Source organism: Notothenia coriiceps, unplaced genomic scaffold (assembly GCF_000735185.1).
Source record: "Notothenia coriiceps isolate Sejong01 unplaced genomic scaffold, NC01 NC01_scaffold00000628, whole genome shotgun sequence".
Classification (NCBI taxonomy): Eukaryota; Metazoa; Chordata; class Actinopteri; order Perciformes; family Nototheniidae; genus Notothenia; species Notothenia coriiceps.
Genome location: NW_011333329.1, coordinates 18,431 through 32,760, shown reverse-complemented (window position 1 = coordinate 32,760; position 14,330 = coordinate 18,431). Strand labels below are relative to the sequence as shown.

General features: G+C 39.1%; 1 protein-coding gene across 1 annotated transcript in view; it reads left to right on the top strand.

Moving 5' to 3' along the window:
- Positions 1 to 215: 215 nt before the first annotated feature.
- LOC104955585 (VPS10 domain-containing receptor SorCS1-like) overlaps positions 216 to 14,330 on the top strand; it is a gene marked incomplete at its 5' end in the record, with an annotated part of 23,656 nt that continues 9,541 nt past the window's right edge. Inside the window, 7 exons of the mRNA XM_010782947.1 lie at positions 216 to 323; positions 2,319 to 2,436; positions 3,509 to 3,642; positions 6,348 to 6,461; positions 7,810 to 7,981; positions 9,568 to 9,754; positions 11,511 to 11,644. Coding sequence (XP_010781249.1) covers positions 216 to 323; positions 2,319 to 2,436; positions 3,509 to 3,642; positions 6,348 to 6,461; positions 7,810 to 7,981; positions 9,568 to 9,754; positions 11,511 to 11,644 — 967 coding nt within the window. The remainder of the gene's footprint in view (positions 324 to 2,318; positions 2,437 to 3,508; positions 3,643 to 6,347; positions 6,462 to 7,809; positions 7,982 to 9,567; positions 9,755 to 11,510; positions 11,645 to 14,330) is intronic.

Genomic DNA, 14,330 nt, shown 5'->3' with positions numbered 1-14,330 from the left:
AAGTCTGCTTTGACAATTGCGTTCAATATCACGTTTACGTGTTTTAAGCCTTAATGAGTCTAGCTTCTGCTGATCAGTGTTCACTGAGCAGAGCTCCTCAGCCCTGCTTGGAATATGAAATAAAGTTGTCAGACGACTCTCAGGGTCATTAGCTCTGTACTCAGTCGGGGGGGAATAGTGTTGGCGCCTTGTGTAATGGCTGTCTGTGTTCCCAGGTTGAGTTTTGACGAAGGACAACAGTGGAAGAAGTACAGCTTCACCAACACGCCTCTGTTTGTGGACGGGGTGCTGGGCGAGCCTGGGGAGGAGACTCTCATCATGACGTGAGTGACAACACATTTGTCAGAATGGAAATCAATCAATTACATGGAGAAATAACAACATATATCAGGGATGTCGAACTCAATTTCGCCACGGCCACATTAGCATTATGGTTGTACTCAACGGGCCGGTTGTAACTTTAAGACTATATAAAAATACATATATACATATTTAATATATATAAAATAGTGTATTATATTTCATTATTGCCTCTGCATTGGATTATTATGGGATAGGGTAATAACAATTATAATTAACTAAGTTTGAAAGAAGAAGTCTAGGCCAAATAATTGCAAGTCTCTTCAGTGCGCATGTAACAAAATGATTTAAAAAGATAAGCCAAATTCTGGAAAAAAAGTCAAACTCAAAAAAAGGAAGTGACATTTTGAAAATAAGTCAAATTCTAAGAAAAAAGTATAACTTGAGATGCATTGTGGGAGATGTAGTTTATGGGCAACGTGCTTCTGTAAATCGGCATGTAACCTTATAATAAACATATTATATTCTTTGCAAGCCCTTGTGGGGCCACAGAAAATGAAGTCACGGGCCGATTTGGCCCCCCGGGCCTTGAGTTTGACACCCCTGACATATAGCCTCTGTGTATGTGTGTTTTTGTGCTCCTTAACCCGTGCATCTATATCTAAGCCAGCAAGATTCAGCATTTCCCGACTACCTGTTTTTCTTTTCATGAATAAAAGAGATCTCTCTCAAGGTCTACCCAACATCAAAACTGGCAGTCACCGAATTATGATCACAGGAGATCAATGCTTTGGCAGCCAGCGACAGCATGACTGTCCATTTGAAGAGCATGAAGGAAAATGATCAAAAAAATGCCTGAGAAAACAGACTTTGGTCTGAAGAAGTTTTAACAGCATTATGAAGTCGATAGAGTGTTTGGTATCATTCGCCCTGTCCTCAGAATCCAGATTTACCAAGATTCCTTTTGTGTTCTTTCACATTTATTAATAGAATAATAGCCCAGAGCTGGTGTGCGTGCATATGGTATGACACAGCGCTTGTCCCGTATTGCAGCAGAGATTTAGGGCTCGGGATGTGCTGGGAAAGGGTTTGCACAGCCATTACATCAATGTTTCAAGACACCTGCCATAAATGACAGTCTGACAGTGGGCTCTGTAGTCAGCTCTACAGGAGAGTGATAGGGGGCAGCTGGAGAGACAAGGAGGGAGAAAGAGAATAGGGAAAATGCACGGCAATAGTCTCAACAAGAACAAAATAAAGGGTTGGTGTAAAGACAATGCAGACATTTTGTTTTTCTTCTTGAGCTAAAGAGCTCTGCGCTGGCAGACACACCATTAGTTCTCATAAGATTATCATGCACTGTTTTCTTATCAATTTGTACTCATTCTCACAGTAAGTGCCTGTCGTGGTCGGGTGGCTCCAGAGCTAATTGACAGATTGATTGTGATAAATATGTTGCGGTACAAATGGTGAGGGGGTCAGAGAAGAGAAACACCCACTCAATTTAGCCGGAGATGGAAAATTATCTGGTTAATCTCATAACCTTGGATTGTGATTTGTTTCTGACCATTTAAATATGGGTATTCATTATTATTACTTTCAGAGGGAATAAGCTTCCCAATGTACAAACTCCCAATGCAAACAAACTTAAAATGTGAAACTGGGCATTTTATTCCAGTTCCAACTTTAGAGAAAGGCTGGTAGTTTTCTATATAATTAAATGATAACAAATTCCATATAAAGTAGAAAACCAACAATATACCAAAGTGCAAGTATGCTCCATCAAATTAATTGTCAAATTGTCCCTCCAACAATTCCTCTCTGATTTCGAAATTGGAAATGCTGCGTCCTTTTTTTCCCCCTTAACCCAGTCTTTACCTGTAACTGTCTGTGTTTTTCTCATATAATTTATTTTCTCATAAAGTCACTATTCTAATCTTTAAACAACATTTCTGTTAGTAGTTATTTGAAGCATGTTTTTTGTATAACAACCAACATCATGCATGTTTTTTCTCCAGGATATTTGGCCATGTCAGTCATCGCTCAGAGTGGCAGCTGGTGAAGATCGACTTCAGGTCCATCTTCAACAGGAGGTGTAAAGAGGAGGACTATCAGACATGGCACCTTCACAACCAGGTGGCAACCCTAACCCTATAACACACAAAAAGAAGGCCCCTTTAAATAGTTTTTGTTACAGTGTTTAAACTCATTGAGCAGCATGCCTCAGCCTCAGGGGTAATGTGTGATCACTGGCTGCTTTTAGCCTGGCGCTTCAGTGAGTGGACTAAAAGCTGGACATCTCTGAGTTCCCAGAGCACTTATGCAGATTCTCCCGCCTCTCCTGCTGATGCTCTGAGTCAACCGACTCTAACCCCCCCACATCGCATACATTAAACATGCCTGAAGAGCCTTCAACCTGGCCGGGGCCTGGAGCCCAGCCAGAGTCTGGAAAGCATAACTTTATTCACGGCCCCCGCTCTGTAATTGGTTCAGACACCCATATGCTCGGAGCAGGCTAATGATCAAAACATATAGCACGGAAGATGACAAGAGTCCAAGCCAATTACAGGGCCAACTTACCGGGAATGTAGATGTACTGTATTTCCGACTGCTGCAAGAAAAAACTCAACTTTAGAGTATTTGTGTGAAAAGTTAAAGACATTTCTAAGCAGCTGGGAGTCTTTTTGTATATACAGCCAGATTTGTGTAGAGCATCTCACTACTGACACCTAATGCACAAAGCCAGGATGTTCAGGTCATGTAAATAGAGGTTAATAGGATGCATTGAAACAGTCTGGAGTTTGTACTCAAACTGATCTTATATTCACGTTTCATGCATAGATAAAAGGCTAAAAAAAGAATAAAAAGTTTTTTTTAAAAAAGGTTTAAAAAAGGATTGGCATAATTTGCCACTTATCATTCCGTCATCTAAGAAATAAAAAAACTCTTAAAAATAACTCAAGCAGCACACTGTGTGACATTTGCAACGCAGGAACAGTTGTTGAGTTTAGCACACCACGCAGCACAAGGCCGTAAATATTCGAACAGGAAACATGCCAAAGTTAAACAAGGCAGCGGGGATTTTCACACAGTGAGATGCCCACATGGTTGGTTGCATTGTGCAAATTATTTATGGTGGCAAGTTACAAAAGCGGCTCATTTTTTTAACCCTCTCTGCTCGTGTTTCTTCACGGATCGGGTCTCCCAGGGCAAGTCCTGCCTCATGGGAGTGAAAAGGATCTACAGGAAGTTGAAGCCCTCGTCTAGGTGTGTTATGGGAAAGACGTATTCTGTTTCCATGACGTCTGGCTCCTGTGACTGTACTGAGGCTGACTTTGAATGGTGAGTTTATTATAATTTTGTACCAATCCCTTTTAAGACCAATGTTTTTTTCCTTGTTGTTGTGTAATCTTAATTTTTGTGTGTTTTAATCATTTATTTGGTTAAGTACATACTCAACCAGATGCAGTTAAAACTCATAATTGATAAAAATGGGATACATCGTTAATACTGATACGCACCATCATTGTCAAATCTTACTACAGGATCATTACTAATGTTTTTTGTCCTATAACTCCCTTTTTTACCATCATTCATCAAAGATATAAAATGTACATGTAATTTAACAGAGTCTTTCATTCTGAAGTTATTACCTTTTAACCAGTTTGTTGTAATCGTCTAATAATTGCTACTCTTATTACGAAGAATAATATGTTTTGCTTTTTGTCTTATGTTTTACCAAGTAATAGTATAAGTGGGTACTTATTGATGGAAACTCCCAAAAATAGTTGACAATTCTCTTATAGCTATCTCCCAGAAACCACTTAAAACTTCACAATACCTAAAGCCATGAATTTGGATTGCTTTCTGCTCACCACATTCTCTTTAGCATTTTGAAGTTCTTTGTGCTGACTTTGGATTTGGAGTGTCTTGAAATACAGAATAATAACTGGAGTGAGCTTTTTACAATCTGAGAAATAGTCCTCATGATGTGTATAGAGACTACAAACAATTAATGCAAGGTATTGGTAACAAACGGAGCTTGACCAATCATTACAAATAATTAATGGACTTGCATTTATTTAGCGCTTTTCCAGTCTTTACAGCCCCTCAAAGTGCGTTTACATACCAGTCAGCATTCGCCCATTCACACCCATTCATACACAGGGAGGGGCTGTCATACGAGATGCCCCCTGCTCAGGTAGACTCACATTCACACACATTCAAATACCATTGGTTTAAGTTTCTTGCCCAAGGACACATCGACATCTGGAGTGCAGGTGCTGGATTACCACTAGGGTTAGGGTTAGGAACCATCAACTTTCCTATCAAAGGAAGACCCAATAAACCCCGGGACGTTTTAATGAGAGGTCTGTTTTTTTAGGAAAAGAAGAACCCAGGAATTTGGGATCTTGAGCAAAACTACTGTCAAGTTCGGCTGCAGTTGGTTCCAATTTGACTGTTATCTCCGGAAAACACTGACAGACACTTTGGAATGCTGCTAACATTAAGCCTTAAAGAAAGCAAAAGCAAAGCAAAATCAGCTCGGAATTAAAAAATTGAGATTTTTTCTTTATCCTGTCAGTGACACCAAGACTTAATGCTATTAGAAATGGCTTACAAATTAGTAGTTTCTACATTTCTTCATTTTTTTATTACTCAAACAGGAGTAAATAACACATTATTTGGACTCTTTTAAACTCTTGAGGATTTCACATTTGTCTCACAAGTATTATTCCCTATTTTGCTTTTTTGGACAATGGGGTACATTACAAGCATATTCAAAATCAAGTATACTCACTTTGCATTCTGACATCTTTGACTAAATAGGGTCTTATAGGGAAGTTAGAAATACAAAGCAAACAGATGCAATCCTATATCACTATACAGCTCCAACTGTGAGCACTTCCAATCCTTCAGAACCAATATGGACAATGACAAAGAAAGAAAGAAAAACTAAATAGGAATGAATGCACAAGTGTCATTAGCAGATACTGAATTGATTGTACCAGAATACAAATGATAATTCAAAGATGCTTTGTTGGCTGCTGCTGGTGAGTCTTTCTAATACAAGTGTAGCTCACGAGAATGTTTTTCTACACATCCTCACAACCTGCTTTGAATCATCAGCAGTATTTCATTTTTTGTCCTGCTTTGGTCCCAAATCTGGTCTCCTGAGCAAGCCGGCTCTCGGAACAAGCACCATCAAAACCATAAATCACTGAGCCTAATAGCTTTCATTAACAATCACAAAAGTTTTGCATCTGTGTGCATGTCCTACTAATTGGGGCAATTTGTCGCTATCATTTTGGCGACATAGTGCTGCTCTCCCTTTTAATTTGTAGGACAAACAACTTGTGGGCTGTGTTTGAAAAGCACCAAAGTGGCGCTTTTACTTCTCTCAAGTCTATACCAAAATGACATCATTTTAGGTTTTTGTTTCCCAAGATTTCGTTTGAAATACAGAGATGATGATATGTTTCAACAACACAGTCTCACTCCCTGAACGTCCAGGAGCGATAATCTGGTGTTTTTTAGTCGATGAGTAGTGCAGATATCACTGTAAAATCAATCGACAGTAAGGAGAATACTTACTTACGGGTGTAAAATCCTCCGTTATCCAATGGGAATGGAAGCTCACATTGCCTTTAACTGCCACCGACATGGACCGATGCGGTGCTTCCCTGAGCGTCAAATACCGCCGCCGATGGGAATACATTGCAATCAGTTGAAATCTCTTTGCGTCCGTTTATGAAGCTGAAGGACACTCGGCGCCTCACAACTGCACGCCAAAGGACCCTGACCAGGCATCGCTCCTGGACTATCAGGGAGTGAGAGTGTGTTGGTTTCAACATTAAATTATTTACTATCCTTTGATTGATTTGTCTGTGAGTGAAAAGAGCCATTATACAAATACATGTTGCACTTGAAATGGTGCGTTCATCATTTTTCCAACAGCCTCAGGATTCTTTGTTTCCGTTAGCGAATCCATCCTGGTTTCTAATTGGATAACTGTTTCTGTTTTTTGTCTGGTTCCATCATTACAGTGATTATGGCTATGAGAGACGGACCGACGGCAAGTGCACCCCCGCCTTTTGGTTCCATCCATCATCCATGTCCAGGAGTTGTACCACAGGGATGACGTTCCTGAACAGCACCGGGTGAGCACAGGACGAGAGACTAGAACAGGCGCACGTATTCTCCATAGTGACTCGCAGCCATCGGGCGAAATGAGTGGTGCATTTGCGCCGTATATCTCTGTGTATGTTAATTAGTTTCTCAGGGACAACAAGGACAGGCTGAGAAAATGTGGGGCTGAATGACCAAACATGCTACAAGTAATAACCGCTGGTAGTGACGTGATCCACTGTGGGTGAATATTGGTTTGAGTCATGTTTGAAAATACTGTAAATTCTTTAATATATATATATTATTCAGTGTATGCGGGTGTAAGTAATGTGGCCTTTCAAGATTGTACTCTCTTTAACAAAACAACCTTCCTTTCAAGGTCCATTTAAAGCAGTCCTAGAGGTTTTTAACATGTCTTTGAGTAGATACAGATTTTAAACATTTGTTATAATTTGCTAGTGCAGTGAAATAAGTGCACTTAATAAGAATTCTTGAAATAATAACTCTGGATGATAGAAAACTGACAAATGTCTTGAAATAGAAATACATATCAATCTGACTTTGAATGATCCTTTGTGATTCTTCAAACAGTAGATGCTGCTCACTCTTGAAATGCTTGTAATTATTTTTTATTTGTTTATTGTTAACTTAATGTATGTGTAAGATGTCTGGACACACTGCTTATATTTCATTTGAAAATATCAGCGAGCCCATCCTATTTTTCATTAACTTCTAGTGATTTATGCAAAGTTTATTATTTTTGTTTTATTTGTCCAACTTCATACTAACACTGCTCAATGTTAACCATATCCCCCCGTAGAGTCTTGCAAAATTAAACAAGTTCAGAGTTTTTAGTTATTTATTATTCATAGTCTAATTTAAAATATATATATTTTGAAAACATTGCACATTTTATAATTTTCAATTATAAAATACAACATGATCTTGTTAAAAACATTTAGTTCTTAATTGTGAAATTACAATGAAATGTGTTTTACAATGTTCAGATTTCTTATCTGAAAACATTTGCAGTCAAGCATAGTTTTAAGAAAATATGGCCTCATTTGCATAATATATTAACATGATGTATCTGAAAACGTTTAATAAAAAAATAATTGCCTAAGTGAATTATCAAGTAGGGAAGTTTCATATTGACATCTTGTGTTACCCTTCACAATTGTAGTTTGCACAAAACCCAACCCCTTACCCTAACCCTTAAACATTTGAATCAGCTATATCTCTTCCAAAATCTTCTTTTCCTCTGGATAGTAAACATAACGTTTTTCCTTTCAATTATTGTTTTGTATCCATGTCAAGTTTACACATGTTGTGGTGTCCTGCATAAGTATATTGAAGCTTTCTTTATTTGTCCACCGGCAGCTACAGGAAAGTTGTCTCCAATAACTGCACGTCTGGAGTCAGTGTGGAGTACACCTCCCGCAGGCAGCAGTGTCCCATCCAGGCCCCCAAAGGTCTCCACCTGGTCACCAGTGAGGGCACGCTGTCAGCCACTCTGGGCACCAATGTCACCTTCCTGGTTTTTCTGGAGGAGGTCAGCGGATTTCTGTTCTTTTTTAAAAAAACTTCACAAGCTGTCACACCATACCAAGCATTTGTCACATTCTTATTTAGCTCTCCTGCTAGGTGAAAAAAAAAGAAGAAATTGTTAGAAATATAGCATATGGAATCTCAGTTAGCAGCTGTGGATCCTGCTTCATTACACTTCCGTATGTCCCATGACTGGACTGTTACTATGGAGACAAAAACACATGCTCAACTCCAACCATGTTATATTCATACTCTCTTTACATACACTCACAGTTATATCATTGAAAATATAAAAATAAAACCTTCTGCTCTCCCTGGCCAGCTTGGTGATACTGCCATAGGACCAAGGACAGTGATGTTACTGACTGAAGTTCTGTACTTAAAGTACTACACCCATTTCCAAAGTAATAGATTGTTGTTCGTAGGGTCTATGGCAGTGCAACATGTTCATTTACTGTACTATAACATCTCCAAAATCAGAGTGCTGAAACTCAAATGTTCTTGTCAAATGTGGCTAATGTAATGCCATGAACTGCTCCAGATCCCAACTCAACAATTGAATCTTTCCTCTCTACCACCTGGATAAAGCAAAAATGTAGAGCAGTTTCTTTTTTAGCTATCTACCGTTTTTGGGCAGCCAACTTAAACTCTTGAAGTTGAACATATTTCACCCAAAACTTTTGTTCACAAATATTGATAAAAAGCCATGCAAAATACTCTAATTCCTAATTTAAGGCATAACTTTACTTGACTTGTTGGTACTTTTCACTTTACTACATTTATCTAAAATCCACCTTACTAACCCTATCAAGGTAATCATAGATAAATCTAACTAAATTATATCCTAAGTATATTTTATGTGTTCAAACCTCCCATTACAATGGCGCTTACATGCTAGTCATTTGTTGTACTTCAATAATAATATAAAGTGTGTAAGGATATACCCTCTCTGAAGGGAGCAGTTTTGCCCAACAAGTACTTTTATTATCACTTTATCACAATCTTAAATGTAAGACTCTTGTGTTTTTCCCGAGTGATACAGATACTTTTACTTATTTAAATATATTGATACATTTCCAACACTTCCCATGGATGTGCAACTGTAATATAGACGGAAACAGTTTCCTTCCAGCATTCATGAGGGGCATCTCGCAGTCTTGTTATGATAAAAAATCCCCTATTTCCTAAAGAGATGTTCTCCTTATTTCCTCATTTGCTAGTTAGCTAAATAAATAAGTAAATCTGTAGTTGCTAGTATTACTAAGAATTGTACGCATCAAAATCTATTCACAGATTAATTTATAAACAGGTGTTGCAACCCAATCATTAGGATTCCCTCCCGCAATAGCAGTACTTAATAATTAAAGCTATATAGACTTAAATACCATTAAGTGGACATATCTATCTAAAGTACCATACATTATGATAACTAGGACCACAGAAACGACCAATACTCGGAGACTGCAATGAAAGTGTCAAGCTTTAGGACATAATTTCACATCTTTGTACAAGAAGAACAAAGTGCCAAGGTGGAGTGCAATGTTACAAGGTGTTTGAACCTGAGAAAATCTGTGGGTTTGATGTTTCCAGGGCGACGGGGCGAGGACAAGCATTACCCTGGACTTCGGAGACGGCCACGCTCTGACCTACTCCAACGTGAGCTCTATTGAGGAAGGGATCAAATACGTCTACAAAGCTGTGGGAATATACCGAGTGACGGCCACAGGGGAGAACATCCTTGGCTCAGAGACAGTCATGCTCTATCTGCATGTAACATGTAAGATACTGAATTTGGCGATATTTGGTGTTATTAATGTGCATATGTATTTATTAGGATAGACTATTTAGAGCTAATGCTTGAAACTGATGTATTAAATCACTGGTTTAAGGAAAACAGAAAATGAACAATACTGGCATATACAAGGGCACAGTCACATTGTGTGCCACCAACCGTTCTGCCAAACTCTCCTCCAGTCTGCTTAATTAACTGATTCTTAACCTGGTCATGCTGATGTCTGTCTAGAACTAGGGTTGTCAACATGAATGTGTTAATGCACACCAATAATCTGGAAATCTTAACTCAACGCAAATTAATCAAATGACCAAAGTTGACCCCAACTTCCTCCCGGAGTTCCATTGAATCATTTTAACCATGAATTGGATGGCAGTGAAACATCAAAGAAAGCAGAAAAATGGGCACGAACATGTATTTCACTGACAGGAGACCACCAAGACAACCTCAGTGTAACTGAAAACCCAATCCAACGGCAGCTCCACTCATTTGGTTTAGATATGAGAATGAAAAACGAGGGAAGGCATTTGTTTGAACCATGTGCTTGTTTCTTGAAGTTGCACAGGAGTGGGAGATAGAGGACAATGCTGTCCACCACTGTAGGAACAGATATTGGAACAGATATTGCCCGCAGTATGATAGCAGCAGTAAGATTGCTGACATACGAGCATATGCCCTGTGTTGCGCACATTATTGAGAGAACAACCACAGCAAACGTGACAGTAGCTTTGTGTGATGCTTTAGAAATGGTCGAACTTGCCATGCCAATAATTCAAAATGTTATAAGAATGTAAAAAAACATTAGATTTTTCTTAATAGTTTGCATTGCATTTATTTATATATAGAAACATATTTAATCTCTTTCTGAAATACAAGTAAATACAAGTATATAAGACTTGCAATTAATCATGATATATCAAAGATTATTATTGTTTTATCCTAAACCTTTTAACTATTCAAAACATGTCTACACTCCAAAAACAGTTGCACCACCTAAGAATTACAATGGATGTCACATTTGTAACTATATCCTAACACTAGGATGGATCAAATGCAGAGAAAACATTTTGGTACTAGTACCTGTACTACGTAATGACAATAAAAGTAAAAAAATCTACCTGGTGTGACTTAAGACATACATATCTTCTAATATTCAAAGGAATGATCTAAAAAATGACTTCTCTTTGACTCTTTCTGCTTTCCATTTTTTTCACATTCAGAGGAATTGCGGCTTTCAACTTGTACATGGTGTACCACATTCTGTTCTTTATCTCTTCACAGAACATCCTCCCCTCCCATAACCAAACAAACAAGCGAGATAGAACAAATCCCATTAAACTTCCACTCAAGTCAGCTTATGCCTCACAGCCGCTCAGCCCGTGGAGCCGCTGCAGCCTCGCATGTAGGGCTGACCACCCCTGGTGTATTCTGGGGGTGACAGATGTAACGTAGCTGACTTATTGATCAGGGAGCGCTGCTGTCCCCGACAATCTGTCAATCCTGTGAGCCAGCCAAACAAATAGAGCCACCGCAGGCTCCGGAGTGCAGCAAACAAAAAATAACACACATATGGCAGCTAACGGTCCCAGCACAGGACGGAATTCTGAACAAACTCACCCTCCCCTCCTACTTAAAAACCCCACTCTCCACCTCTTTCTCCTTCATTTCAAAGTTGGTTCTTTAATTTTTCCCTTGTTTTTGGAGTTCTGTGCAAATGTGCTATATCTGTGTGCCTGAGTAGGTCAGCTGGAGCATATCCATCTCTCAGCTCCCTTTGTGGCGGTAAAGAATAAGGAAGTGAACCTGACTGCTGTTCTGCTGCCCAGCCAAGTGGGAACAGTCACCTACATCTGGTGGATCGGAAATAACACAGAGGTAGTGTACACTCAGGACTTTCCAACTTCTCTCTGGTACGCCTTTTGCCGATTGCAATTAAGTAGGAATTGCTGACTCTTCAGCTCCAGAATGCGAGAATCGTTATTTTGCTAAGCAATTTTTGGGCATCCAGGTTGCAGAATATTATGGCCTTGTTAATCAGAGAATATCAGAAGCACAGCCTAATTACTGATAGCCAGTGAAGTGTATCCTTTTTTCATTATAACTCCTCTAACTAAGGTCAAAAACTGCCCTGGCAGAGATCAATCCCACACATAAATGAGGTCCGAAAATACAATTTTCTTTACTAAACCCGGTTGATCTAACCATGCAGAGAAACAACACGTAGCCAGAAATGAATGCATCGACCGCTGTATGTGGAATTTTCCATACTGTTTGTTAGTGTTATATTTCTCTGGCCCATCTTTGGTTGCACATTTATGGAGTGGACTTATAGAGCTCGGGATTGTTTTGAAATGTTGTACAATAACAATATATTGCTACCCAGAAGAAAATACAAGAATAGCAGGCTAATTGGCTAACTTGCGCTAGCCTCACAAGCTAGGCTACATATTAGCATGCTAAAACATTTTTTAGATTACACTTTCATCAAATGACTTACAATAAGTGGTTTTAACCATGAAGAAACCAACTCAAAAATCATGCAGGTAAATTAACCAAAATTGAAGTGGTAGGGTGTCTGTTTTTATCTTTGTTATGCTTAAAAATGTCTCATGTTTAAAAATCCTGTACATTTGCAACACAGAGTGAATTCACATCTATGTGTGCTTCAATTCAAAGCCGTTTTTTTATATTTAAAACCTAGGAAATTCCTAAATAAAATGTAAATCAGACAACTTTGGAGTTCCCAGAAGGCGGTTGTATCACTTGTCCTTTGGCAGAGGTTAAAATAGACTTCAAGCCTTTAGCTCTGGTGCCAAGCTAACATGCCCCAGACCAGTCTCATTAAGCACAAAGAGAGGGAAATTAAGCAAATCGATTTCTCAGGCAGAGCACTAAAGCTGCGTTGGCACTAAGTGGTTGGCATCAGCTGCTTTTGTCATGCTTCAACAGCTGGGAGGCCACCAGCTAACAAGTAATCTCCAATCATCTTCATGCAAGCAATGTGGTCGTTATGAACTGACACTTTTTACTATTTTGCTGATATGCAGCTCATGCCAATGCTGGTTTGCTGCCATAGCTCCCTCCACTACCATAACCTCCTTCTTCTATAATAAACTTTAGGTATTGAGATTGAGGGTTAATGCTAGGGATGGTCCGATCGCTGTGACATATTTCTGCTTCACAAACGTTGCATACCGCTATTTTATTGTCTTTTTCGGACACCTTAAAATACGCCCAAACCGGTGAAGCCATTTTGGCGAGCTTGTTTTACCGCGCACAGAGAAAAGTGTCATGTATTTTACGTCATGTGATCGGCTCTCGCGATCGGTCTTTACAGAGAGCACCGATTGATCGGCAGGGGGTGAATATCGGCCGATATCGATCGGCAGCCGATCGATCAGAGCATCCCTAGTTAATGCATGTGTTTATCGGGAGTAATTTGTTCTCCAGCAGAATCCTTTTCTGAAAGGTCCTTCTGAAGCAGAGCCTTTTTCAAACAAGCACAGCTCAACACCCATTTGGCTATAAATGCTTGATTTCTTGTTGATGTGTCCCCGACTGAATTCATAGAGACAGTAAAGATCAATGCTAGGACACTGTTGTTTAATAAAAATACTATTATAAATATCTCAGAATCGTATTAAAATCAGAATACTTCATTTATACCGGTGAAAATAAAATGTTGTGACATATGTTCCTTTTATATTAGAATTAAAATATTTACCAAACATTAATAGAAACGTGCAATAAACCTATAACATTTAATATGATGGATATATGTATACAAACACAAGTAAAATAAAATTAAAATAAAATAACATTTATGAGCACTTATAATTATTCAGTGATATAAGCAGATTCAAATGCATAATGGGGAATGCAGAAACCTCTGAAATGCGATTGGAATTAAGATACTTCAAAAAGCAACCTCCTTTCTTCTGGACCAACAGAAACATTGTACACTTTATGTCCTGTTTTATATATTCTCCACTGTGTCTGTCATCATAACTGTAGTTGTGTAAATGTGTTTGCTCAATGCCAACAGGGGCCTTCCACAAGGACAGCCAGTTATGTCAGTGGGTAATAAACCACGGCATTATTAGCATCTTATAGCTATTTGAAGAACAAATGGAGACGTGAGTAATGACAGTGAGGAGCGGCGGTGTCGCACAGGGAACTCTCCTGTGTGTGTGTGTGTGTGTGTGTGTGTGTGTGTGTGTGTGTGTGTGTGTGTGTGTGTGTGTGGTGTGTGTGTGTGTGTGTGTGTGTGTGTGTGTGTGTGTGTGTGTGTGTGTGTGTGTGTGTGTGTGTGTGTGTGTGTGTGTGTGTGTGTGTGTGTGTGTGTGTGTGTGTGTGTGTGTGTGTATGTGTTGGTTTTACATTCACTTCAGCGTGCAGAGCCTCTATTTTTAATTAGGACTGCCTCACACACAGACCTGGTGCTGCATTATTCATAGAGCTGTCTTCTGCAAAGCTGTGGAGCTGGCAAATGGATCCAGGTGTAGATATTAAAGATGGGAACATCAAATGATGCAGATAAACATTTAGGAAGGCTACTACT